We start from the raw sequence: 24,327 nt of genomic DNA, 5'->3' as shown, positions 1-24,327 counted from the left end.
TATATCAGAGTTACATTTTAGTGAAAGTAATGTCGCACTTGTCTCATTTGGAAGCTTTCCAGCCTCGTCCTGACTACAGAGACGTAGTATAGCGTAATCACGTAAGACAGCCCCCTCTGTCTGACAGTCACCACCACAACATCACCAGGGCGTTTCAGGCTGCTCTTACAACAGTAACAGTACCCCTTATCTCGGATACTGGACCGCCCTGAACGGGATAACAGCTCATTTTCCATGCAGGTACGTAAAACCATTGTCCCCGTCAACGTTATACGTGTGTAGCGCGTTAGCTAACGTTGCCTGTATGCTGTTTATTTAAAATGACTGTGTGCTACATAATTCCTTTAGCTAGCCTGCTGGTGCAGACAGGCGGTCGTTAATGAGTGATTCGCCTAGCAGGTGCAGAGGCATAGCAGCCTCAGCCAGACGGTGCATTTGGTAAAACTGCATTGCGTAGTTGTAAAGCTTGCTAAAACACCGACAGCTGCTAACTTAACCCGCATGTCCCCGCGGGTTTCTGATATAACAGCTGTTTAGCCTAGAGATGAGACGAGATACCCCTTTATCTTGCACCGCGATAAAGGGGACTTATGAGAAATTGATAGCGGTGCGTTGCAGCTATGGGGTTGATTGTGAAAGGGCAACATCGTCAATATTTTACGCAACTGACTTCAAAAGTAAATCGTAAAAAACACAGTCCCAGTGATTTGTTTTTTTAAGTGTCACAAGGGTGAGCTCGCAAATGTCCCAAAAAGTGCAAATGAAAATCTGCGCATATACAGATTTTACCAACAAAGTGTGCTCCAATGTTAAAGTCGAAACTTTATACATGAACAGGGTCACTCAAGAGGGATGAAATGTTTTGGGTCCCCCTCTGTTTTTTTTGTTTTTTTTCATTGACTGCATGTAGAAATGGAATGGAATGAAAGTAGCAGTTACATATTTAATTCCCTTTATATTACAGTTTATTTACTTAAACCTAAATACTCAACATAAATATTTCGACCAGGTCAGGGCGGGCCCTTCATTTCCCATTCCTCAATGTTATCAGAGCAGCTGCAGGGTCACACCCGATTATCCAGTAAACAGTTCTACTGGCAATTTTACAAAAATGTGATCTGACATGCGAACGTCTGTCTGTCTGTTCTGAAGTTTAGCAACAAACATGCCAAAGCCAGTCTGTCCAAATTCCAGATCCTTAGACCCATTTGTAAAAATCTGAAAATGTTCTTGTCTGACTTACAGCAGATTTGTATACTTGTTAAATTCTGTGTATCTTCACAAATAGCAAAGGCCACTTTCGAAACTAGAATGGGACCAGAGACCAGGCAGATCCAATTACTGTGTGCTGCTCCAGCCCAATGAATGGTGTAAGCTAAGCTGCCTTATGTGAAGAAAGAAATTAGATTTTTCTTGATATCATCCAACTCCGAGCACTTGAAGGGTCTTTTGCAGTAGACTTGAGGCTACTCAACCTAGCCCAGACATGTTTGCATCCTCTGGATTTTAGAGGGGATTCTCATATGTGAACAAGTAAGGCTGGGGCAGATTCTAAGGGACTTGCTCCCTGTCCCATACCTTATGATTGCCAGGAAAATCACAAGCATGCATTTTACTCGCCAAGCACCTCCGATGACGCTTTGGAGAATGTTATTCACCTTTTCACAGTCGATATTTACTTGATCTTCATGGGTCTTCCAGGTCAATTTTCTTCCGTTCACCCTCCTAGGACTGTGAAGACATTAACTTACTCTAGACCACTCTTACTTTAAACTTGCATTTAGGTGCTGAAATCAAAAATATTTATTATATAAAATTTAATTAATCATTACATTCTCTCCACCATATTCTCCTTGATACTCATTGGTGCTACTTCATACCATGCCACTTCAAAGGATTCTTTCTAGATCAGAGGCACAGAATCGGAAGGGAGCATGCAGAGAGTATTTGCATGTGCATGATTGTATGTCTCCATATGATGTTAGTCAGTTAGCAGGGTTGTAACGAGTTAGATGACAGACCTCTCAAATGAAGACTGTGCGTGAGGATCTTCGTGCTCAATTGTCCCAGCCAAGTCCAACCACCTTTTCAGTCTCCCCACTGACACCAATGGCACTGGGCATGTCCGTGGGGGCTTTTGAAGACTGTGCAGGTGCCAGATGTAGAAGTGCAACTTTCACAGATGCAGAAATAGGTGACTGCAGAAATAGCTACATACAGTAGAATTTTCACAGTTACATAAAACAAGTTTTAAAGCCAAAAACTCTGGACTCAAGGGGTCTGCATTGACTTCCATTTATTGGACAGTCTTAACAAAGCCTTATCCCAAACTTTAACCCAAAAGCCAAAATAGTAAACCAGTAGTTAAAAGTATGTTGCGGAGACACATTAATCATCATATAAAGTATGTTTCTGGTGGAAGGTGGTAGGTGCACTCCAGACAAGTTTCTCATTTGTTACAGGATGAACATATATATATATATATATATATGGACAGACCAAGAATTTATTGTTATATTGTAAAACTAAATTTGCAACATAGAGTTAAATTTGATCTCTATTGGCACAACAAGTTAAGTTTGATTTATTTCAAATCTTGACTTTCTTTGTTTTTCAGACGACATGAAATGTTGAGTTGGTAAAAATGAACAAACCAAGAATGGCCACAGAAAAAGGGTGAGTTACTTTGCTCTTTCAATGAAAAACAATACAGTTCCATCTGTGTACACAAACACCTACTATATGCAAAAGCTGTGTTATGTGTCTATGTGAAGGCTCCTCTGTCACATGCATCTGTTCCCATATTATCTATGTCAATGCCTTTTACCTTTGGTCTCTCTGCTTAGATTCTGCACTTGTACCATTTTAATGTTTAACTTTCTTTGCAATATAACTTTCTGTGTGGTTTGTCATCTTTCTTCGTGTGTGTTATATGTGAAAGAAAATGTGTGCTTGTTGGTTGAGTGAGGGATCAGGAGTGTGTGCTTAGCTTGTCTCTCTAGAAGGAAGTATTTGTTCATCTCTTTGTTTACTTCATTTGCATCTCTTGTGCAGTTTATTCTCCCTTTTTTAACAGTCTTTCCATTTATGTAGTGTTTCCCCTTGTTGTCTCCAGCACACACACACACGATAGTTCTCTCTGTCTATTCCTCTTGTCTTTATAAGGACATGAGAAACTTTGCTCCACTGGGTACAATCACAGAGTTTTGATTTGCTATCCCATGTTTGCTGTTGCTGAACCAACAACTGACTTCTAACCCTGTGTTTCCATGTGAGCACCACTGAGCTGAGATCATAAGTGGAGAATGGGTCAAGAATCCAGAAATAATGAAGCACAAGGAAACAACCTCAACAGTCAGCAGTGATCAGAGTTCTTAACCATATAAGCTACATTAAACGTGGATTGCAAAAAATGTTAACATTGTTTTTGACATTGCCAAGAATAGACGAAACACACAGTAATATTTATCAATTTGCAACCCCAAAAATAGAACATCAGGGGATAAGTAATATAAGTAATACAGTAATAATAATAATAACAACAATAGTAATAAACAATACACACTATCTCCCATCTGTTCTTTTTCAACAATGCTTTCCCAAGATGCACCTCAAGAGAGAGCCCCAAAACATATAATATATGATACCATGTCTTTCCAGAATAACTGGATTTTCACACACTGCAGAACAGTACCAGCATCATCGGTGCGTTTTGTGCACTAGTTAGGAATGTCCAGATCATACTGGTCAGGTTTGTATAACCATTATTTATTCAGAGAAATGGACTGAGCATCAAGCTTTTTTTACTGCAATGCCCTGAATGTGCATTCAGATAAAGCATTACAACATTAAAAACTTCAGTCTGAAAATGAAGGTTTTTGATGGCTTTTTGCACACAGTCCAAAGCAGACTCACAGTTTGACACTGCTTATTCCACAGATGACCAGTACGCATAAATACTCCTCATCTGTGAAGAAATGTGCTTTGCATTGTCTACTGTGGTACAAAAACATCATTTATATACAGAATAAATAACCATGAGCCTATAATTGAACCGTGTGGTACACCATTCCTTAATCGTAGGACTTCAGAATTTAAAGCATCAATTGCATTGCTGCAAGTAAGTTAAGAAATGTTTTTGAGGTGCTATTTCAATTTATCTAAATAGCTTAAGTCAAAAATACATTTAAAAACCAGTTACAGATTTCAGTGCTGTGGTTGATCAGTTTATTTATGTTAGTTTAGCACTGTTTGATAAGGTGCATTTATTCTCTACTTATAATCTTAGCCATATAGTGGGAAATCATAAGATTCCTCTGTCAATGTGAATGTATCATCATGCTGTTTGTCATTCACACTGGTCTCTGATCTTTTCAGATGCATTTGAATACACAATGTTTTCCTTTGTGATTGCAGGGGAGGCCATTATCAAATCAAGTTATCCTGTTAAATATATTCTTTCCAGTGGTAAAACTGAGTATGCTTTTCTAGTGTACCCAGTAACTCCAGGATACTGATGCTTCTCGGCCAACTGGAGAGGATGACTGGAGAGGCTATGGTTAAGGATGTCGATACAGCTCGACAGATCACCGCAAAGATACTGCATCTTATACAGACGCAGGGTGAGAGCACACACACACACACACACAAATTTAACCCAAACCCTACGCATTCTTAGTTAGGACTATGATGGATATAATGCATTCCTTAGCCCCTTAACCACCACAGCTTAATGCTACACCCTAACTGTAACTATAACGAGTATCCCTTAATGGAGCCACAATTCAAATCTTAGCCCTAAACTTCCTCAGAAATTACGTTCTGTCTAGGTTCTATCTAATTTGGACCATGTTTAAGTCTCCGTGAGGACTACTGGTCCTGACAAGGTCAGAGTTTATGCCAGAGTAGGTCCTAAAGTCACAGGAGTCACTAGTCTACTGGTACCATGTTTGATAAGTTTGTGTTATTTTGGTCATTCTGAACAAAGGCTTTCAAACTGTGACAAAAGTGACAAAGTAACACAATTTGAACTTACTGGTGGACAGTAATCCAGTGGATCAACAACTGCTGTGTGCCATTATGTAAAGAAATACAGATTTTCTCCACGGACACAAACTTCAGTTTCCAATCCAAAAATGCTGGTGTGATAGAGCAGCAGCATATTCTTAAGAGGGTATGTCCTTGAAGTAATTTTTTCCTGTCACTTTTTTTGGGTTTTGTGTCCCCTCTCACAATAATATGTTGCTTTATCCCTCTTAAAAGTAAACTTGATGGCCATAGTGGATTAACTCCTGTCTGTGAGCCTGATAATCATCATATATCAGCTGTCCCTCTCTCATGTCCTGCTTGGCTGACTGTCACGCCCTGGTTGCAACCTCAACTTGAAAAGTGTATGAGTGTGACGTTGGTTTGGGGAAGCGGGGGGTCTGTGACCCCATTCATGGTAACTATACACCATCAGGACTTTGCTGTACTCTTGTCTCATGTTCAGAGTGCTTAGTGGAGAGTAGTATATTGTGTAAACATATCTGAAGAAAAATGCAGATGATACAGAAATTTCTTAGTAGGGGTTTCGTTCGATTCCTTAGTATTTGGACTCGGAGACATTATTTAATTTGAGAGTTTGGCAGCTCTTCTTTTCCACCTCCTGCTGATTCAGAAAAGTTGACAAGTCCAAGAGGAGAGGGCACATGAGGAGTGTGATGTATCGGCTGTACGTTTGTTAGCTCTCCACTAGTGGTAGACGGGTGAGTGGTTGCGTGCAAGGGAAAGTATTAGGGTTATGGTGACCTGCCCTTAAGCTCAGTGTTTGTTCACAGTTGGAAAGGCTTGAAGAAGTTGAAAAGTTTATTTCCAGCCTTAGATGGACAGAGAGATACCAGTGCAGTCATTTAGATTCACAGCCAGGCCTTGTGAATGCATGAACTGTAAACTTTGCAGTGAACCTGGAAACATGTCATCCAGAACTTTGAGAACTATTATGAAATTGAGTACTGCTTCAGGGGATACTGCCAAGGCTCATTTACCCATTCATTTGTGATTTGTGAGATTGCATTTGTCTCAGGACAGGACCTCTCACTGTAGCTGCTTCAAAACGGTTGGTAGTCTGTCAGCTCACAAATTACTGGGCAGGCACGAGGTTTAAAGAGGTGGGAAGATGGGGAAAGAAAAAAAGTCTCTGTAAAAGTGTGGAAGAGGACCTCATTACCTACTTCATGTCTTGTTTTCTAAGATGAACATGGTAAAGTTCACGTGTGCAACAGCACACATTTGACATAAGTCATCAGTTAAATCAGAACAGCTGACACATTCTAAGATGATCCTATTTAAAATTGTGAATTGTCTTTCAATGCCCACCTGATTTACTTGGAATAAGCCAATAATTTGACTTTGTTTGTATTACAGAGAAGAGTGGAAAAGAGGTGATGTCTAAAGGCTGCAGCGGCATGGAGGTCATCCTGACCTCGTTAGAGGTCAGCTCATTCATCTACATTTTTATCTATACTTTTGTACTTATATTTGTTGCAACTTTTGCATATTGACCAGTCCATCAGATCAGATCCGATCATAAAAAGTGTATACCCCAGCTGCAGGAGACTCTGCTCCTGGTTGTACGTTTGTCTCTTTTGTGCCGAAGACGAAATCGTTGCACCATATTCTGCAATTTGCTCTACTGAATGCTGTATGTCATTTTAACAAGGGCACTGTTTGTGACTGACAGAACACACAGGATGTCCAGACCACCCTGAACATCCTGTCCATTCTCAGTGAGCTGCTTACTGTGGGTAAGTTATTTCTATGTATTTTTAATTCCACCACAGTTGATCACAAATGATGCAAACCCATGGGCTAATTCAGGCAGCATTTCCATGTCCATAAAACACAGCTTACGTACACCCGTTTCAATTTGACAGGCTATTTAAGCTGCAAAATTTCCCCGTCTCTCCCTCGTTCGTCAGTGCTACTGCTGCCCTGTACCAGTGTTGCTGCTCATGCATTAAACCCCACCACCAACCCAGCATCCTTCTGCAGGTCTCACAGGGGTTTAAGATGTTTGTTCATCACTCCCTGATATTCCAGTGTAACATATCTGTGGGGAGTAATTAAGTCGGGGCCTGGACGCCAAACATAACCATCTGTATTCTGATGCAATAAACAGTCTAACATTCAAATGTGTGTTGTCTGACTGAAGTAATGTTGTTGCATTGCTTGTTATTTTTTCAATCAGGCAGAGGTCGCAGGGTAGCAGTGTTTGTGTCTAAAGGAGGAACAGGAATTTTATTCCAGATACTGGTCATTGCCAGTAAGGAGTTGTCACCCAGCGAGGAACTCATGTTGCAGCTGCATTCACTGTTGGCCAAGGTTGGCCCAAAAGGTATGCTTAATGACACTGCTTGATACAGACACTAAGTTAACATAATGTACAAACAGGTTTGTTTTGTCGACTTTTTAATTGATTTTGTCTTTGTTTTCTAACTAAATCACATTTATGTCAGGTGAAGCCTCATCTATGCTGGAAAAATGTGTCCTGTAGAGTTTTCTTATGAATAAGTAAAACCTTAATTTTTGTATCTCTCACAAAAGTACATTGAGCATTTGGAGTTCAACAAGCATTATAAGTGATTTTCATTCCTCGTGAAATGTTTGGGGTAATGGTTTGGAGGATAGTGATTGTGTAGTTGTGGTATGGGAAAAGAACCTCCACTCCCAAAATACTATTTGTGTGTATTTCACTGTGAAATTAGCATTTTGACAGTGTTTATATAGCACCTAGAAAGATTTGTATTCCAAAACTTTATGGAAGTTAACATACCTTTTATAATATTTCATATTAAACTTTGTTTATATCCTTGTAGATAGTTCCACTTCTTCATCATGCACGTACAGTATGCACATCACAAGATTTCTCAGTGTGTTATTGCCACCTGTACATCAGTAGAATAGTTTGAAACAAACTGCAGGGTAAGATTTGTGGTGATGTGGTGTACACTGACATAGCAGCCCCTGTGTTCAGACAGAAAGTTTGGAGTGAAGGCACGTTTGAGTGGAGCTCTGACTGTCACTGTCAACTTAATGAAACAGAAACTACAGAATACCAAACTGCTCATGCCATGCCTGCAGGTCCTCAGGGTTTACGCTACCAACTGTGAGTAACTTCAATCTTTATGATACATTTCTTGAAATGCTTTTGCCTGATTTTGTACCATTTATGCATTTGTTTATGTACAGTGGTGAACGCTATTTCACTGGGCAAGAATGGGGTGGTGGAGCTCATGGTTAAGATTGTTGCACCATACAATAAGAAAAACACCACCCTGCTCAAGTGAGTATCTGTCTATGTTGATAAATCTCACAGCATGAATATCATAACACACTAGTGACATCCACAGGCTTTACCTTGCTAATTTTCCTTTGTTTCTAAACCAACAGAGTAGCTCTGGATGCACTGGGAGCACTGCTCAAATCCAGTAAGTCATTTACTTCATAGTATTAACGTTTGACTCGTCAGTAGTGATCTTTCATTTGTGTTTGGGTCCATGCTGTATACTCACGCTGCTTTCTCTCACCATGAATCCTACTACTAATATAATTAAACATGATTGATATCAAGTTATTCAAGCTGCACTTGTTCCCATACACCTCTTTATCCCTTTTAGCTACTGTTAATTATTTGTCTTCTTCCACTTCCCTGTGCAGAAACTAATGCCCGCCGTGCAGTGGACGGCAAACACGTGCCTGTCTTGCTTTCTCTGTACCTGGATTGGCATCGGAGTGACACAAGACATCGCCATATGCTGATTCGCAAGGGGTTTCTGGTCTGCATCAGAAACATCACCAATATCAAACTCGGCAGAAAGGCATTCATAGAAGCCGATGGCATGAGGATCCTCTACAACTCATCTGTTGTGAGTGAGCGTGTGATGTACAAATGGCAATGCAATCAAAGAATGCACCACACACTCACACACACGCACTGTACATGCAATACACACAAGGTTTCAGCTGTTCACTATTTTCTGTTTGATCTTATCCCCAGGAATGTCTCCCAGTGCGGACTCTGGATCCTCTGGTGAATGTGTCAAGTCTCATCATGAGGAAGTGTTTCCCGAAGAACCGTCTGCCTCTACCCACCATCAAGTCGGCCTTCCAGTACCAGTTGCCACAAATTCCTGTTGTCGGACCTGTGGCACAACTGTACAACCAGCCTGCTGGAGGTTAGAACACACAGCCAACTTCAGCAAAACACACACCGTTTGCTAGTGTGTGCCTCATCTTTCACACACTAGTATACACATGCCTGACATTGATAATTATACATTACAGACACATTCACCAAACTAACACATGATATGTGTTAGTAAGAAAGATGCTTAGTGCACATCGCATAGGGCTGGCTTGCTCAGTAGTCGACCTATGTATTTGTACTGCACTCAACCAATTTGCTGCCTACATTGAGTCCACATTTGAGGCGTTTTGCTTTTCCTCCAATGAACATGAAATATAAAAAAATAGTCTTATTTTAATTCTGATGACAAATACATTAGTTGGTTTGCTGAAATCATACTTTTTATTGTCCAAAATCAAAAAGGAACTTGGTAGAAAACAGCATATGCCATAATTCTAAAAGCTCTAATTGGTAACAGCAAGTCTGAAAGTTTGAACCATAGCACAGCATTGTGCTGCAGTCTTATCTCTATTCCCAACAAGGTGTCACATGGAGAACTGAGTAAGACTGTAAGCTCTGCAAAATATTCAACAGTTCCTCTTTATTCACTGCCTCTCACTCATCGCTTGATCATGGCTGCTCAAATCTTTATGTTAACATTTTTCTTTATTCCTGTCAAATGAGACCCTGTGACCAAAATCATCTAAGGTCTGCTAGTCTGGTCATGTGCCAGCCCCTACGCACATTTCGAAAGATAAACATACTTCACTGTGGACGAAGACAGTAAATAAATTGTTATTGACCTTACAATTTTTTGTTTGTCTGTTTTTGTGTTTTGGACCCAGTGGACGATGTTGTAGATGACAGCGATGATAACGAGGAGGCGGAGGCAGACTCAGAAAACGATAGCGAGAATGAGGAGGATGAGAAAAATCACCACACCACGGTAATACTCGCATATCCACAGGAGAGCAACAGCTGCGTATCTCGTCGCTGCATCATCGTGTTAATCATGGTGTTAAAGAGACAGCACAGAGTGATTTATGTTCATGACATCTTTCATAGCCTTCACATTGTGATTCACAGAGGACTGTGATGTATTGTTGGCAATTGGCATTTGTGATTTATTTAATACTCAATGACACTTTTTATCTCTACAGATTGTCTCATTAGAGGGCAGAATTTCTCAAAGATTTGGGTTTTTGTTAAAGATGACCCAGTTGTGAATTCTAGTCACACTCCTTTAAATTTCCAGCAGAGGGCAGTCATAACCCAATGACCTCACAAGCCAGTGCCGAACACTTTCACCATGTCTGATAGGCATTTTTAATGAAATCAGACTTTTTTGTGCTCTGTGGGACCTTGAACTTTTAAACATTACAAATTAATCTCCAAGTATGGCACCACACATATACTTGAAATTAAGTATCTCACAATCAAAATTGAGAAACAGACTTGAGCAGTGGGCCAAATTATGTATGTATAGCAAACTTGTTTTTTCCCTTTGTGTCCGAAAATCAGAATGAAGACATAGAGACAGACTTAAACAAACTACATCCCCAAAAGAGTCCTGGTCGTTCTTTTGAGGAGCTGAGAGTCTATGAGAGGTTCTTCCTGGAGCTATCTGAAGACTTTCAGGTCTGTTTTCTGTGTGTGGTGTTAGGATTTACCTGCAATAATTGTACCAGAACATACATTTAAACCATTAATTAATATTTTATGCAACATGGTCATTTGGGAAAAAGCCTTACATGTATCTTGTTCTTACAGGGGTATAACTTTGAATGCTCAAAGAATGCCTCTACTACAGCTTCATCACCATCCTTCTCATCAGCAGCCTCGGGTCGATCCTCTTGGCCAATCATAGTGCCCACAGCTCAAGCCCTGTCCCCAAAACACACCCCCATTCCTAGTTCTCAGTGGCTCTGCAATAATACCAAAGGACAACACACTCAGCTGCCTCCCTCTGCTTCCGCTCCTCCTCCCCCTGCATCGCAAAAGCCTCTAAAACTGGACGACGTCCACCTCGCCAAGGACCAAGACAAAAAAAAAGAGTCCCACATTCCTTCCCCAGATGGAGATGCAACCTTGTCTTCATTCACCAAGCCTTCTCAAGGGCAGATGATAGAACAGGAACTGGCACGTGTGTTTGAGAGTGTCTCTCTAGAAGAGGAGGGGGCTCTAAATGCAGAAGATGGAATAAAGGGAGTGAAACAAGCAGAGTCTCCTGTCAATTCCACAAGACTCATACAGTCTCCTCTGCTCTTAGAAGGTATTGTGACACGTCGTTCAGGAGGAGGAGGCAGTAACTGGGGTTCAGATTGTGGTTCAGAGGGTGCTGAGGATGAAGGAGGGGAAGGAGCCGTTCTGGAGGTGCCAGACACGGCATTGCTCCTCTCACTGCATGACCCTGACCTGTATGTGGAAATGGTGAAGGGAACACACTCTGTACCTCATTATGCTGAAGTTGCATACCCAGACTACTTTGGCCATGTTGCCCCAACATTTAGAGAGCCCCTTCTGGAGAGGGTCTACGGTGTACAGAGGTGAGAAGATTTAATAGCGTTGGTCATTATCTATAAAAGAAAAAATGGGTATAGATACAGAAAAACATTAAAATTAGGAGAGTGGAATAAAGTTTAAAAAAAGAATAAAGTGGCTATACGTATATTGTGCTGTGTTTGACTCGTTATGATTAGTCTGGGCCCCAGACATGAACGTATAAAGGCACAGTATACAGTATTTGTTTTTCACTATAGTGAATTTGGCTTTGCAATCTGATTGCTACAGTTAAGATGTTGCATTTTAACTTTTATACAATTATAGTGGCAGGGAAAGGCATTTCCTGTAGCTTATAGCATGTATCCATCTCATCGTGTTAACTACATATTTGTGTGTGGGTCTAACCCTACAGGTGTAAGATATTCCAGGACATCGAGAGGTTGATTCATCCTAATGATATCCTGGATAAAGTAGTTTATGACCTGGATGTGTTAAGGTAAGTTTGTCTTACAGGGTCCGCTAACCCAATTATCACTCGTGGTAAATGGAGCTACAGAGCGCTGCTCTTAACAGTGCACATTAGCTCAATTTATCATCTTTATATATAGTGGGGTAATGACTTCTCAAAAGTATAATTTGTTCCTCCTCATGTTTCAGTTGTCCCGTGATTGAAGATGAAGGCGAATCACTTAAGTTCAACTCTCAGTTTGAGTGTGGGAATCTCAGGAAGGCAGTTCAGGTTAGAAAGTAAGTATGTACTGCAGCATTAACCGCATAAACATCTATATATGTATATATATATATATATATATATATATATAATTACATGCATTTATTTAACACTGTAGTGTGTATGTTTTGAAAAAAAATAAATCTTTTAGATTAAACCATTGTCAAATGAGTTGATACAATTTTGATTTAGCCTATCAGCTCCACACAAGTCTCTCTGTATTTCTCAGTATAGCAGTGTTCAAATCAACCAATTAAAGTGTTTTTAGGTTGGAGTTTGTCTAAAAACACAGAAGTGGCCACGGAAAGATCAATTTTTAGACTCAGAAACCTGGTTGTTCATCAGTTTGACAGGATAAACGCCTCTTGCCCCTGCCTTGCCCCGCACCTCCACTGCTGGTGTATATACTGCACATTAATGTTCCTCTCAATCAGGTCTGATAGTAATGCTTGAGAGGGCCAATTTTCATATGAATCACGCAGCATACCATTTATGTCAGGTCACCATGACTGGAGGCAGAATAATGGGATCAACAATAAAAATGACCAAAGGTTACACACTGCAGCTTTGGAGCAAGATTGTCACTTTCCATCTTGCTTCAATCTTTCAGAAATGAGAATGAAAACAAAATATATATGATGATGTTTGGCTCAATATTTACTTTTTATGTGTGTTTCTTTTTTCTCCAGATATGAGTATGATCTGATGCTAAATTCAGATATCAACAGTAATCATTACCACCAGTGGTTCTACTTTGAGGTGAGCGGCATGCGTGTTGGAACAACTTACCGCTTCAACATCATCAACTGTGAGAAGTCGAACAGCCAGTTCAATTACGGTGAGATGCACTTCAGCACCTAGACAGAAAACATAGTCAAGTAGCTAACAGCTCTCAATTATTTATCTGACCTAATGAACATGTACAGTAAAAATGACGTGTTGACCGCTGACATTTGACCCTTTACTGTCTGTGTGTGTGTAGGCATGCAGGTGCTAATGTACTCTGTGCAGGAGGCCATCAGTGGCAGGCCTCGCTGGGTCAGAACAGGAGCAGACATCTGTTACTACAAGTAGGTACTTTCAAAAAAAAGTGGCAAAAAGTACCTTTTGTTAGAAGTGTTGATGCTTACTTTGGGTAAAAAAAAAAAAACCCATTTCTATGCTGCTTTGCATGCAGCATACAAATGGGTCCATTCAGCAGCTATTATACGATACTGAATTAAATGCCTCGTATCTTTTTACATTTTATAACGCCATAAAACACTCTCAACTGCAATGTGGCTTGCAACCCTGACAGAATTATTGTGAGGTAGAATTACACTGTGATTGTCTGTTTGAAAGGAATGATGACGCTGCCTTTCTGCACATTCCCTACGTAAAAAGTACATGTATGATGATATAAAGTCTAATTTAACTCTGCCTATAAAGTCAAAGCTGTTTTTGATTCCAGTTTTACATTATGAGGGCAGAATATTAGAAACATGATATAAAAACCTAACATTGAATATGTAATGGAAGTAATTTAATTGCAGTATTTACTGTATGTGCACAAGCATATTTAATACAGTGTGTGAGTGCAATGTTTACTGATGTAATATTCCGCGTTTTTCCATAGGAATCATTTTGCAAGGAGCTCTGTTGCAGCTGGTGGTCAGAAAGGAAAGTCGTACTATTCAATGACCTTCAGTACAAGTTTCAGCCACAAGGATGATGTCTGCTACTTTGCCTATCATTACCCATATACATACTCCACTCTTAAGGTAGCGTAACAATCCTGTTATTTACTATAATCCGGAGGATATTAGCATTTAGTCGTATAAATGTCACTGACCGCTCACAATTTTACCTTTCCTCATTGTCCACTTCTAATGTTTTGTTCGAGTTGTGTTCATGTTATTTACAAAACAGTTGACCATACAAGCAATGTTCGAGAAGCCCAGTCTGAATCACTTCATTACAAGTGACCTATTTAGGAGTCAGAGCAGCAGGAAACGTATTGATAACCCAAGAGGAATGAAGTTGGAGATAATATTGTTTGAATGTTTGGTCACTGTATCCTCAGATGCACCTCTCCAAACTGGAGGACCTGCGGACCCCTCAGATTTACCTGAGACAAGATGTCCTGTGCGAAACCTTGGGAGGAAACAGCTGCCCCCTTCTAACCATCACTGCCATGCCAGAGTCCAACTCCAATGATCACATCTGTCAGTTTAGTAAGTAAACCAGTGTAAATCTATTCATCTGTACACTTGATTGATTGAGGATTTGGTTTGTTGACCTTTTAGTTCTCCAAATTCTTCCAAAAAATGGATAGTTCCTCATTCTTTGTTTCCAAGAACATTAGTTTTCCCTGCACTATCAACATATACTAGTATGTTTGCTGTATACTTTAGTTCGTTGATGCTGCGTCACTGCTCTGAAATGTTATAAATGACAGCACTTTCTTATTCCATCTTCCTCTGTTTGTGATTGAAGTGCACTCTCATCCTGTCTCACTCTCCAGGGAATCGTCCAATAATCTTCCTGTCGGCCAGAGTGCACCCTGGAGAGACCAATGCCAGCTGGGTAATGAAGGGCACACTGGAGTTCTTGATGGGCACCAGCCCACTGGCAGCCAGCCTGAGAGAGGCCTACATCTTCAAGATAGTCCCCATGCTCAACCCTGATGGAGTTGTAAATGGAAAGTAAGTAAAAAAAAAATAAATTCTAGTCTGGTATAAATTACAGCTTTATGAATATTAAGATTTAAGGACTGTTGATTTATTCTCTTCTTGTGTTATGCTGTCTCTTTTCTGCTGCAGTCATCGCTGCTCTCTTAGTGGAGAGGATTTGAATCGCCAGTGGCAGAACCCCAATCCTGAGCTCCACCCAACCATCTTCCACACTAAGAGTCTGCTGCAGTACCTTGTACACATACAAAGGGCACCACTGGTATGACCATAAATTAATTCAGCTTTATAATTTTTCCTTTGGGAAGAACACAGAGTATTTTTTTAAGTTGTAAATGAAATGGTGGTGCCATCTCTCCTGTTCAGCTGCTCAGTCTCTTAAGCTGCACGGTCACTAAACTTCACATCCGCACATCTCAACATTAAGACATTAGTGGAGCTACAAACAAGTGTCTATGCTGGCCTTTTTTTTTTGATGATAGTACATTAAAATTGATATTTGAGTTATTGTAGCTGTCCCTCCAGACCTACCACAGCCTTGATTTGTTTATTGAATTTATTTATAATATATCATTCTTATTTAAGAACATTTTACACATTTGAGTAAACTACAGCACTTTGGAGAAAGAGACATGAGGAATATACAATACAATTTACAATATGCAGAGCATTCTGATTTTATTCCTGTCTCTTTCTGCTTCCTTTCAATGTGTGAATGCATGGGTGAACTCGAACAGGTGTTCTGTGACTACCACGGTCATTCCAGAAAGAAAAACGTTTTCATGTACGGCTGCAGCGTGAAGGAGACAGTCTGGCACTCCAATATCACTGCTACATCCAGCGACCTTCAAGAGGACCTTGGATACAGGGTGAGAACCCACACACACACACACACATCTGTGCTTGTAATATAATCTGTAACACCTATAAACAAATTTTGCATGTCAATATGCAGAATCTTTACTTAAGGGGAAAGATTTCTTTGGCCATGTGTAGAGAAAAAGAGGTGCTCGATTGAAATGCATTGGCTATCAGTAATGTATTTTTTTATTTAACTGCATCCATATGTCGGCACCTTTTAATAAAGAAAAGCCCAAAAACATCTGGCGGGAAATGTAGTCCCACATCTCGCATCTTCATTCTCACATTGCTAGTCGAGCGGAGTATAAGAAGAAGAATGGCAAACAAAAGTCTTGGCCCATATATCTGCTGTCTACGCCGGAAGCCCAAGGCTAATTTGTCACCAGACGGTTTAGCAGATGGGTTCCAAGATTGCCTGTAACCCGCAAACATTTATTTTACCAACATGCTCATATTTTTTTATTACTTTCTGTCATTTTTAGTATTTTCCCTTAAATTTTACCAAGATATTTGTTCTTTTCTATAAATGAACACACACACAAAATCATTCAGACTTTTTTAACAGTTTATGTCTTTTTCTTAAGGCACTTCCTAAGATCCTCTCTCAGATTGCCCCGGCCTTCAGCATGGCGAGCTGCAGTTTTGTTGTGGAGCGCACTAAAGAGTCGACTGCCCGTGTAGTTGTATGGAGAGAGATAGGAGTGCAACGCAGTTACACCATGGAGAGTACGCTCTGTGGTTGTGACCAGGGTAAATATAAGGTAAGTGTGTTTTTGTTCACAGGGGCGAAAAGGTCTGCTTGTTGTAAACGGTTGAATTCTGCCTTTGTCCTTTTTGAATGACTGTTTATCCACTTTATATTTTGTTTCCACCCCTGTAAGTTTGAGCGAGGCCACCCATAAATCCCCCAAGTGTCCAGCAGATGGCACTGCAGTCTTCTTTTTATACTTTGTTTCATCACTTGTCTTTTCTCCTCTTTCCCTTTAACCTGATAACCTCCCCTTCTTCTCTGACTTGACTTTCCATCCCAAAACAGTTTCTTTCCAAATGGATTATCCCAGTTTCAGCACCTAACATAGCCAACGGTAAACCCTGAATGCCATTTTGGCTCCGAGTTGCACCCCCCACTGCTTTTTGTAAAAGTATTTGTCCAGATGTGCAGGAACTAATGTGCTCTGAACTGTGGTTGTCTTTCTCTCCGGCCAGGCCACCGAGTTTAGGGTTTAGCTCAAAGGAAAAGGGAACATGAACATTTGTGTGTTTTATTGTTCAGTTTTAGTGGAGTCTGAGACCACACAGTACCTGTATGATTGAATAAAGCTGTACGGACTTTGTTAGACTTGTACATATGAGTGCATATCTGTCTGAATGTGTCCTTGATGCCGCTGAAATTTATGATCCTGTTTCCCTGTGAAAAGTTTCTGTAGTGAGGGTTTTTCCCAGCATTGAAAATTGGGCTGTTTGAAGGTGGACAGTGACACAGCAGCAGCAGCAATAAAAAAAAACTGCAGCTGCCATGTGAGAGTGGACTGCTGTTTAACCTTGGAGATGACTGAATTTAGCTGTGGACTGTACATGCAGTACAGTACATGCAAGTTCATGTGTTTCAGATGGGTTTTTTTTTGTATGTGAAAGAGAGACATTTCTTCTGTTGAATATATTAGTGTTGTAATCTCTTTCATGTGCACGTGCATCCTCTCCAGGGTCTTCAGATCGGCACCAGAGAGCTGGAGGAGATGGGAGCTCAGTTCTGTGTGGCCTTGTTGAGACTGAAGAGGCTGACCGGGCTCCGTAACCACCAGCACTTGCTGGATTTGGAGAGCGACATTATTGGGATGCAGACCAAAGTGGTCAGGTAAGCAACGCTCACGTACTGTACTTCTCAAATGGATCCTGTTTCACTTTTTTCCAAAAATGGTATACATTTGTTAAAATCTGAATGTGCACCCTCTAATCCACCTCTCCGCACAACCTTGAGTATAAATCTTGTTATCTCTTTGTGGTGGCATATTTACAAGCTTCTGGCAAGCAGCCTGCTTATGCTGAGTGTGTAAAATGAGGCAGGGAGAGGAGGGTGTATACTTGACATTGGTCCGTTTATCTATGATGATGGGGTGAATCCTCAGATTAGTTGTTGCACTGTGGAGCAGCTGCAGTCTTCCAACTGACAGATGCAAAGTCAGCTAACAGCCCCATAGTAGGTGGCAAACAGTTACTTTGGCACATGGTTTCTCAGATGTTTTAGTGTGGTCATTGTCTATTGAGACAATAATGAAAACCATAGGCCTTACTTGTGAGTTTCGGAGTGCCCTCTGCTTGGTTACAAAAAAAAGGTTCTCCTAAGGGTGTCCTAATGTGTCAATTTTGAAATCCACAGGTAATTTCTGTTCAAATATTAACTCCATCCTCTGTTGAGCTAAATGTTCAGATTTTGAAAAAGTGGCAGCATTAGTTCATGCTCATGCACACAGATGTGATGAGACGATTCACAGGCAGTCAGTGTTGCTTTAAAAGTTAGAAATTTACGGTTGTAAATGTAACAATTGTGTTATCCTCATGCAACCTACCTAACGTATCTGAGATTTAAACGTGGTTTCTGTTGCTCAAAATATTAAAATGGTTACTGACTGTTATTTTTTATATACCAAACATCGTTAGTGCCTTTCACGTCCCTCATGGCACTGATACTCAACGGTGTGACAGTCCAACAAATGAAGGCCTGTAAGCAGTATCGAAATGTTGTTAATGATGAATGCAGTGAAAAGTTAATGAGAAGAGAATAATGAGTGTGAAGAATTGTCAGTTAAGCATAATTTCTTTTCCCCAAGATGTTGAGTAAAAAGTAAAAAGCAAATTTCTTTGATGGAAAATAGTCGAGTTTTTCAGGACAGCGAGCCGTCGACGGTTCAGTGTAACTGAAAAGCACACGGAACATGTAAACTAACTGCCACTCTGTGCAGTCGTCTGCGGTTAGACCGTCATCGAGCTCCGTACAACTCACAGCTTAATGTTCTGGTCTCTCACTGTTTTATCAGCATAATCAATAACACAGTACAGAAAAAAACAACATTGATTGTGCTCTATTATCTCTACAAATGCACAGGTCATGATGAAAAGCTCTACATATCTAGTTATCTGGAAAAAAATAAATAAGCTTAGTCTTTATCATGGAATAATGCCAGTCATTCTCTAGCTCCAGCTGCTCCACTGTCAGTATATGCTTCTTTTCTCTGTTTGTTAAAAGGAATATGCACCCGATGCCTTATTTGAAACCTGTAACCCAGTTGAAATTAGTAAGTAATTTTGCCAGACAGGGAATTAGAGACAGTCATAAAATATTAGGTACTGTAGATGAACCAATGCTTCTTAAGTTTTTAGCACTTAATTAAGCTACAAAGCCCCAAACCAGAGTATAAAGGTTATAAATGAGCCAGCCTCACTCAAAGACAGTGCTAAGCCAGCACATTACTCTTCTTCATCTTCAAGAAATCCAGCATCTAATCACCAGTGAAGTTTACTCTTCAGGAACATGACATCCATGCAGATTAGACTGTGTTTCACTTCAACATTGGCAAATAAATTATTAAACTTGACCTGTGACCACCAAGGTCCCCATAAAATGTTGGGCGTTCTGCCCTCCAAAGGTTTGTTAACGCAGTTCATTTGGAAGAATGGCTTCGTACTCAAGACCACTTAATGCTTATGTCTCTTTCTCTTTGTGTCTGGCAGTGTTTCTCTCTTACAAACCTTCTCTACTCTCATATTGATAAATTCATCCATCATTTATGTGTCTGATCATTAAGGGAGTCAAAGTGTGTGAGTGTGTGTGTGTGTGTGTGTGTTTGAGCGTCCTTTGGGATTGGTTGCTCTCTCATCCCAGGTTTACGGGTTGATGCGTGGGGCTTGGTATGGTACCACTTACCGTTTAATAGGTCATCACAACAATATTGTTGCCATTGGGAGGCGTCTGCAGATATCTGGGTGTCTCGGATACCGGCACTGGTGTGCTTTTTTCTAAGTGTAAAGAAAACCCAAATTATTTAATTCTCTTTAATTTAGACATGTTACATGTGAATGTTTGGAGATGTGGATGTTTCATTGTGCATTAATGCAATTGTATATGAAGGGGTCTTCAGTCGGATTCAGTGTAAAAATCTAACTCCAAAAAAGTAGAGACTGGGCTTCCTATAATGGTCTGTAATGGTTGGCTCAACTCACAACTCTCATTATTTATTTGGAGAGTTTGCTGTCCATTCACATCATTACACAAAAAACATTATCACACACACATACACATTTACTGTACATATACTGACACACACACATACACACACTCACTCTCTGCCTCCCTCTCTCCAGTGCACTCACACACCAGTAAACTTGGAAGATCATTGTCTGAGCCCCCTGATCGACTGTCTCCCTGGGATCACATTTCAGCCCATTAACACCATTAAAAACCCACTAAAGCCACTAAAACCTCAAAGAACCAGCAACCATTTAACCATTAAGCCCCTCAGAAAAAAAAACAGCCTTGTCAGTCCTAGCACACAAGCGCAGTTTGTTAGCAACCTCTTTTATTGTGTTTTGTTATGATTTGTGTTATGATATGTTACTAGAGGCTGCTCTGACAGATAGAAGCTGAGATCGGCCACAGTCACTTCTATATTTGTCAACACTTTCTCTGAGAGGACGACAGGGCGCTGTCCATGGTCCTGCAGGGTCACTGAAGAGCAATCGCCTCGACAGCCTTGTTTCCATCGTGGTGCAGTTCGGTTTAGTACAGTTACAGTACTGTTTGGGACAGTCAAGCTGTGCTTGCATTCCAGCTCGGAACAATACCTTTTACTTGGTAATGCCCGATGTGGCGACGTTGTACCAGTGCGACAACAACATCGAACACAACAGACAACAACACAGATGGACAACTTCAACAAGACAAATTTGGGCTTTGTATGAGAATAGACTGCAGGTGTCTACAAGGGGAGTGGCGCTTTTTCTGCCGCCCAATCAGCTGACCGTCGTGGATCTAGATCCACTCGTACCGTACCATCACTCTGGTAACTCAAGGGAAGGATACTGAAATATGGAACATTTTGGGGCAGTTATTTTGGTACTATTACTCATGGAAACGTGAAAAACATACGCACCATACCGTACCAAACCGCTCCACTCGGTGGAAACATGTCATGGAGCCTCAGCTGTGATAGTCTTCTCCTTAAATGACGACTGCTGATCTGATAGAGGCAACAACCTCTAATTTTTGTTATCTCGTCGTCGCAAGAAAACGAGCCTCGTTCTCTCGAGATAACGCACTCATTTATCTCGTTAATTATTGATTATGCCGTGATCTCAAGATAACGGACTGAAAAAAAAACATATCCGCGACCATGGCTGCTCTCAGCTGCTGTGCTAACGGCATATATCTCCATTAAGACCAACTGACTCCATTAAGACTGTTAAAGAAGGAAAAATACAGTTCCTCGATCCACACCCTCAGTCATAGCAGCTCCAAGATTAAAAAACATCAGCCCTCATATGACTTCATCACACAGTGAGAAAAAGCTACAAGTTCAGACAGGTTTTCGAAACATGATTTCAGATTCACTGATCCGTGCCTTTTTTTGTTTTGTGTTTTTATGCTTTTCAACAAATGGACGTGACCAACGCCACATTTTCAAGGACCATGAAACTCCCCTCAGTTTAATTTTCACGGGTGTTTGTTTTTCCGTGAAACCACGAACAATGTCGCTGCTACAACACATGCAAATGAAGGCGTGTGTTTCTGTAGAAGCATTTCATAAATTGTCATATTGATCTTCAAGCTCTAAAAAACTCTCCGGTTACAGACAAAGGCGTTTCTCAGTGACAGCTTTGGGCGACACCTGTGTTAACACGCTTTTATTTTTACTTTTTTTCCAGCTGCCCCACCACCTACGTGATGGAGGAGGACGAGCCGTCCTTCCTGGAGGCCATCGACTACAGCGCGGAGAGCAACGACGAGGACGCGGAGCCGGAGAACGAGGACGGCGGCGAAGTCCAAAAGAATCCCGATCACCTGTCGGACACTGACACCAATCACAGGGATTGATGCGGACGGATGAGGTCATCTCCTTCACACAGCTCATGCTTTTATCCATCCACTGCTCAGACTGTTAGCTCCACTCAGATCAAAACGTCGCAAGTTTAAATATTTGTTTATACTTGTCATTTTGACTGATGAATAAATTTAGATGTGTGTGTATGTATATGTATATATATACATATACACTTGACCCCTCTATATCGACACGCTAGGTATGTTGCGCTGCGTTTGGCACCAATCGGATCCGATTTTCCCAGGTGGATTGATTTTGTCGGCCCTCTGGATGTGACTGCGTCGTTGTTGCTGCATCAGCCTCTCGCGTCAGATAGACTTGTACAACGTTGCGTTTCATTTACATTGGAACTCGGAAACTGGGAGTCACAAATGCAAACCGTCCTCTGGCCTCGGCATTGTTGGCAATTCCATTCATTAACAACAGCGTAGCAACATGTCCATGGTTAACAATGTAAACACTACTACGTGTACAACTGAATAACTGGGAAACAAACGCGACGGAGGTGCTATTAACGGTGAAAGTAGCAGTGTGTTTTCCGAGTGTCCGAGTTTGCGGGGAAATCCGAGTTCCGACTACAAATGGATCGCAGCATAGAGTAAGCCCTTGGTGAGATTTAGGATGGAATTTAATGATTGTTCTCACCTTTCACCTTCGCTCTAACCTTCATGGACTTAAACCTCGGGCGCCATACGCTCTCGCATTATAGCAGCAGCACATATAACCACATACCATGTAACGAAGCCAGCAGCTTCTTTCTATACTGTTTTTGAAACCTCTCTCTTACCTGTTACACTGTGTTTGGTTGAAACAGGAAAGTGGATCTTCGGCACTGATCTACTCATCCTGGATTTTTCTTTTCTTTCTTTTTAACTCTCCATTTGTTCAATTTCAGCCTTTGTTCTTTCCTGACAGGTCAAGGTGATAGTGTCTAATTGTGGTAGAGGGTCAAACTAACAAAAAAAAACCACCCTTCGCTTCTGTGCTGGTTAAAACAAATTGAAATTTGAGTTACGCCCTCACTTCCTCCTCTCCGTAACCCATACCTCTTTGACGACGGTGCGCTTGGTCCAATAACCCACGAGCTGTTTTGCCTTGCTGTATCTTAAACTGAAACTCTTAACGTCACTCAAATGTAGAATGTACTTTGTCTTTCTGAAGACAGACTTGCTGTTACAAACACACACAGACTAACACTGGTTGTTTATGTTTCCTGGTTGCGCACAGACGTAAAAAAAAATATCGAGGTGGAACGTTAGAACGTCCACACGCACTGTTGTGGTGGTGTTTTCATTGTTTTTAATAATAGACAGTATTATTATTGTTAGCCAGCGGCGACGAACGCAACACACGCACACACGCAACCACACGAGCTTGTGACGAGCAGAAAAACCCTTTTGCACTTTCAATAAACACTATAAATGCGGAACATAGATGGAAACAAATGTCAACTTTTTTTGCAAACTGGAATGTCTTTTTGTTCTTTCCTTGTGTGAGCACTTTACTTTTGTGAATTTGCCGATTAGGGAGAGATTGATGCTTAAATAGAGACGGTGCTTTGTGTTGACACTTTTTTTTTATTGAGTTTCTATTGCAATTGTACAGCTAATGCATGGCTATTTTCCTGTCGTTTTTATTTTGTAATTTATTGCGGATTGTCTCTGGGATGTAACCTGTATGTATATGAGGGATTTTGTGTGTCTGTCTGTGAGTGTGTGTGTGTGTGTGTGTGTGTGTGTGTGCACAGGAGTTTAAGTTATTCCATTATTCAGCTCAGCTAATGCTCTTACACAGTGTTTCTTCTTTGAATTTGATTATCCTCCACCTCACTCTCCCCAATCATTTTTGCTTTCTCCTCTTCCCTCTGAACCTCTTTCATTCCTTTCTTTTTCTTCAGTCTTTTTCAGTTACTTCCCTTTTTTTAAGAGTTAATCATGAACATCCTGCAAACCTGGGGAGGTTTTTTTTTGTTCATGTGTGTGTGTGTCTTTGTGTGGAATATATGATGAAATTGTGGGTGCTGTTACAGTGTATCTGTGTTTGTCCTGCTTCTTTTGTTACGTGTTTGTTTGAAGGTGAACAAGTGGAAATAGCAGCAGGTTTTTAGGTTGACTGTATAACGCAGGAGACGGAAGCTAAGACATGAGAAATAAAATATGAATGTGGTAAAACTGCGGCGTTTCATTTTTGTCATGGCGAATATTCTCCTAAATGTGGTCTCTTCCACACGCAACTTAATTTATTCCCTACCCGGATTTGTTTAGCATTTGTGGTTTTTTTTTACAATTTTTCGTGATTGCTTAC

At 40.7% G+C, this 24,327-nt stretch overlaps 1 protein-coding gene across 1 annotated transcript; it reads left to right on the top strand.

Annotated features, from left to right (window-relative positions):
• Positions 1-126: 126 nt before the first annotated feature.
• agtpbp1 (ATP/GTP binding carboxypeptidase 1) lies at positions 127-24,194 on the top strand. The gene is made up of 26 exons (XM_044026224.1): positions 127-240; positions 2,618-2,676; positions 4,492-4,622; positions 6,406-6,473; positions 6,722-6,785; positions 7,229-7,375; positions 8,015-8,146; positions 8,230-8,323; positions 8,431-8,468; positions 8,698-8,906; positions 9,038-9,215; positions 10,012-10,112; positions 10,688-10,804; positions 10,937-11,712; positions 12,081-12,164; positions 12,326-12,415; positions 13,088-13,236; positions 13,381-13,468; positions 14,014-14,158; positions 14,461-14,611; positions 14,902-15,082; positions 15,200-15,329; positions 15,805-15,936; positions 16,513-16,689; positions 17,632-17,783; positions 21,848-24,194. The coding sequence occupies exons 2-26, from the start codon at positions 2,645-2,647 to the stop codon at positions 22,014-22,016; spliced, it is 3,735 nt and encodes a 1,244-aa protein (XP_043882159.1). The 5' UTR covers positions 127-240; positions 2,618-2,644; the 3' UTR covers positions 22,017-24,194.
• The last annotated feature ends 133 nt before the right edge of the window (positions 24,195-24,327 follow it).

Source organism: Solea senegalensis, linkage group LG5 (genome assembly GCF_019176455.1).
Source record: "Solea senegalensis isolate Sse05_10M linkage group LG5, IFAPA_SoseM_1, whole genome shotgun sequence".
Classification (NCBI taxonomy): domain Eukaryota; kingdom Metazoa; phylum Chordata; class Actinopteri; order Pleuronectiformes; family Soleidae; genus Solea; species Solea senegalensis.
The sequence above is the reverse complement of the archived record's forward strand: the minus strand, read 5'-3'. Positions and strand labels throughout refer to the sequence as shown.